Genomic DNA, 4149 nt, shown 5'->3' with positions numbered 1-4149 from the left:
AAAAAAAAAAAAAAAAAAAAAAAAAAGTCCTTTTGGGAACTAAGTTACAAATGGAGGAAAGGGGAACAAACCCAGACAGCCAAGCTCATGGAATCCTGGTCACTTCCACTCAGTCCAGAGCTTACTCTCCTTAGTAATCTGCATTACTAAGGTAGATCTTCCCTAGCAGCAAGATCCAGTAGTCACTAAGAGAGATTCTGCATCATCCTTGGGGATTTTGTTGGTTAAGGGGTGCAATGTGGGATCGTGGTTGGGGTCCAGGACCAGAGAAAGGAGCAACCACTGTAACTAGGTCCATTGATGGGCCAGAAACCCTCAAACTAGAAGATAGATGTCCCCATATTGCTGCTTCAAGTTTCCCATCAACAAAAGGTAGATGGAATTTTCCAGTCAGCTCTAGATTTTAATGGCTCACAAAGAAGTGCTTACTTTCTCACCTTAGATGTTCAGAGCTCCCTTGTTTCCTTGCTCCCTTGCCTACCCTCATTCCCACTACCCGCTCCATAGTCCTGGCAAAAGCCAGACCAGGGTGGTGGCTGCTGCAACCAAGATGCATGCTGGGGCCACGGTGCTTGCCACAGCACTGTTGCATAGGTCTCCAAAGCAGCAGTTCCTGTGAGTTGTGTAAGTCACGTCTCCCACCAATTCTGTTTCCACTTGGTTGCAATGATGGGTGGCCACACAGGCAGGATGGTGATGACTCAGGGTCACTGAAGCTGAGAGAAAGAATGAAACCGGGGTGTTGGACTCTTGGCTTCAGGATTTGCCTTCTGGGGCAGAGCAGATGTGATTTCAAGGAGCCCAAGGGAATTCTCTGCCCTCTCAAAAAACACCTCCCTGAAACCAAGTGATCAAAGTTAACACATTAACATTGTTAACTGCTGCTGTGGTGTGCTGATAAGGGAACAACATCACTTCTATGGTATTCCTGCCTGAAACACATGACCTCAATCTTATCATGTGAAAGAAAATAGAAGTTAAACCAGTTGTGGTAGCACTTGCCTGTCATCCCAGCAATTTGAGAGGCTGAGGCAGGAGGATCACAAGATCAAGGCTAGCCTGGGGAATTTAGCAAGACCCTTCTCAAAATAAAAAAATAAAAAGTGCTTAGGATAGCTCAGTAGTAGAGCATCCTGAGTTCAATCATCAGTACTACAAAAAAAAAAGAGGAAAAAACAAGTAAATAGACAAATCCAAATTGAGAGCAATCTACAAAACAACGTATCATAAAATTACATAAAAACAAAGTGATCTATCAGGGCTTTTCAAAAATATCAAAGTCATGAAAGACAAAGAAAGACTGAGCATTTGCACAGGCTGGAGAATGTAAAAAGACGTGAGAATGAAATGCAATGTGGGACCCTGATTTGTGTCCAGGACCAGATAAAGGACATGAGTGGAACAACTGGCTAAATCAAAAAGCCTAAATTAGCTAGTCATATTATACCAATGTGATTTTCTGATTTTGATAATTGTGCTACAGTTATGTGATATGTTAGCATTAAGGAAAGTTGAGTGAAGGATATACACGAACTTCCTGTACTACTTTTGCAAACATTCTGTCAATCCAAAATTATTTCAAATTAAAATATTAAAACATACACAATATACCTCTTAGCCAGTGCTTGAAAGTTGGCCCCTGACTTAAGGGACGAATTTCTGAGTAAATGGGCCTATGATTCTTTCTGGAGAATAAAGAGGAGGGAGGTAAAAGCCCAAGAACTGTGGGATGCTCAGGTGCTCAGTGCCAGGAACCAGAAGGGTACAGACTGCTCTTCTCCAACAGTGGCACCATCTGCCCAGAGCCAGACGGAGCCTGGAAGGTTCTGGAAGCCAGAGGAATAAAGTGGGGCCTAAAGGCAGGGAAGGGCTGAGGGTAGAGGGAGAAACTGAGGACTCACGGTTCTCAGACAGTTTGCTCTGTCCCAGGCCTGGTTGGGGTTTGCGCTCCAAGAAGCCACAACGTTCACCCTCACCACAGATGGTCACGGTCCCTTTGCAGGAGTTGCTGGGGCCTCCACCACAGTTGTAGCACCGCATGCGGTTTCCTGGCAGGAGAGGCAGGAGAAAAGAGGCACTGGACCTGGGGCTCTCTGGGGAGTTGCTGGCAGAGGGTAAGACAGGCCATATGAGAGGTGAATTGGCCTCTTCCTTACCCAAGGCAGCCCCCAGCAGTGTGCAGATCAGGATTCCAACAAATTGGGGCTTCATCATGTCTACCTGTGTCAGTAGGGCCTCTCCCTCCCTCCCACCCCCCTCCCTGGCCCTGCTCTGCCAGCCTTATATCCCCCTTGTTTTAGGCTTTATAGGGCTATAAAAAGGGAGGAAAGAGTCTTCCCCAGCAGGCGCCAGGGCCCCAGTGGAGACAGGGAGGGGCCTGTGGATGCTCTCAGCATCCTCTGGAGCCTCAAACTCCTCCATCTTCAGCAGTAGTTCAAAAATTATTGCTCAAGAACTCCTGGGGGTCTCTAAGACTCTGTCAAAGGGTCTTCAAGGGTCTTCCTTTTCCAATTCCATTGGATTATCTTTGAGGTTGGATTTTCAACCAAACAACGTATCCCTACAGACTGAATATCAAAGAAGTAGATATGAAAACCCTGCCATCTTAAGCTTGACATGAAATAGATTCACAAAAATGTAAAGCACTTCCACTCTTCTTACTGTGAAATTGAGAACTTGTATTTATTTTTCATAAAACTATTTCATTAACATGTAATAGGTTTATTGTTCTTATTTGTGAAACAAATCAATACCTATTTAAAATGTCTTATTTTAATTTCTAATACAATACATATTGATATAAAAAACATGAAAACAAACTCTTTGGGACATTTGGATATATATATATTTTTAAGAGTGTAAAGAGTTGGGTGCAGTGGTGCATGACTATAATTCCAGCAACTCAGGAGGCTGAGGCAGGAGGATTGCAAGTTTAAAGCAATTTAGGGAAGCTTAAGCAACTTAGCAAGACCCTGACTGAAAAAAAAGTTAAAAAAAAAAAAGTAAAAATAAGAAGTAAAAGGGCTGGGGAGGTAAAGCACCCCTGAGGTTAATCCCCAGTACCAGAAAAGAGGGAGGGAGGAAGGGAGGAAGGGAGGGAGGGAGATAGACAGAGAGACAGAGAGAGAGCTCCTGAGATCAAAGTTTTTAAATACTGCTGCTCAGTGTCTCCCCTGCCCTCACCCTTCCAAGTCTTCCTTATTCCTCCTTAGTCTTTTTTGTGGTCCTGAGGATCAAACCCAGGGCCTCACCCATGCTAGGAAAAGCACTCTGCCACTGAACTACACCCACAGTCCTGTCTCCAATCTCTTAAACCCCAGTCAGCCAGACTCTGCCACACTCCCCCGTCCCTACATTCTATCCATGCCTTTGTTCCTAGTCTCATTCTTCCCCGGTGGAAGCACATCCACCCAGCCCCACCCATGATTAATTTTTTTCCTCCAAGGTAGTAAAGCTGGGAGGGATAATTATGGGGTGGGAATGTTGAGGCTTGGGGGGGATCAAAGGTATATGAAGCAGGGTGGGGCTGGCCCCTCCACAGCTGGGCAGTGTGGGTGGGTCCCCTCCACAGCTGGGCTGTGTAGGTGGGTGAATGAGTGTTGTTGATTCCACCTTCAAACATCACACACACTCTAATGATCTAGGCCAGGACTGTTTAGGAGTGTAACCTTGAGAAGCACACATGCACTGAGGGGACAGAGAAAACAAAGAATAAGAGAACAGAGAACAGCTTGAGATGGGGAGCAAGGGAGGGGAGCAGAAGGGAAGGCGACAGACATAACTCAGGAGCAGCAGACAGAGCTGAGTTATAAACACTGAGAGAACAGAGAAGACCCTCAAGGCACAGGCGGGGAGGGGGGTGAGAGACAGGGGCTTCGGAGCAGAGGGCTGGGGACCCTGTTGAGTCATGCTGGTGAAATCTATCCTATTCCACCCCCAGGTTCTCTCCCTAGGTGTGTTTGTTTACTGGTCCCTCCCTGTCATGCTCAGATGTTCCATCTCGGGGTGCAGATCACATTCTCCCAGATTCCTGAGCCCAGGTTCTGCCATGGGCACCTCCAGCATCTTCCTCTGCGTCTTGTTCCTCTGTGGGGCATTGGGTAAGGGTGGACTGGGGAATCCTCAGGGGGCAGGGGGCAGGGGCTGGGC

General features: G+C 46.5%; 2 protein-coding genes across 4 annotated transcripts in view; one reads left to right on the top strand and one right to left on the bottom strand.

The window, feature by feature from the left end:
• Positions 1-363: 363 nt before the first annotated feature.
• On the bottom strand, positions 364-2242 carry Ly6g6d (lymphocyte antigen 6 family member G6D). Its single transcript, XM_015487918.2, has 3 exons — positions 2157-2242; positions 1902-2048; positions 364-716 (listed from the first exon to the last, which is right to left on the bottom strand). The coding sequence occupies exons 1-3, from the start codon at positions 2212-2214 to the stop codon at positions 493-495; spliced, it is 429 nt and encodes a 142-aa protein (XP_015343404.1). The 5' UTR covers positions 2215-2242; the 3' UTR covers positions 364-492.
• Positions 2243-3680: 1438 nt separating this feature from the next.
• LOC107144051 (lymphocyte antigen 6G6e-like) overlaps positions 3681-4149 on the top strand; it is a 10426-nt gene continuing 9957 nt past the window's right edge. The window contains exon 1 of one of the 3 annotated variants that reach the window (XM_048805024.1): positions 3681-4100. In XM_048805024.1, the coding sequence (XP_048660981.1) occupies positions 3991-4100 (110 nt within the window). In that variant the 5' untranslated portion in view covers positions 3681-3990. The remainder of the gene's footprint in view (positions 4101-4149) is intronic. The other 2 variants (XM_048805023.1, XM_015487917.2) reach the window with 2 other exon arrangements.

The sequence above is a fragment of the Marmota marmota genome, unplaced genomic scaffold (assembly GCF_001458135.2).
Source record: "Marmota marmota marmota unplaced genomic scaffold, marMar, whole genome shotgun sequence".
NCBI lineage: Eukaryota > Metazoa > Chordata > Mammalia > Rodentia > Sciuridae > Marmota > Marmota marmota.
Note: the sequence above shows the minus strand (reverse complement) of the source record. Positions and strands in the feature narration are given on the sequence as shown.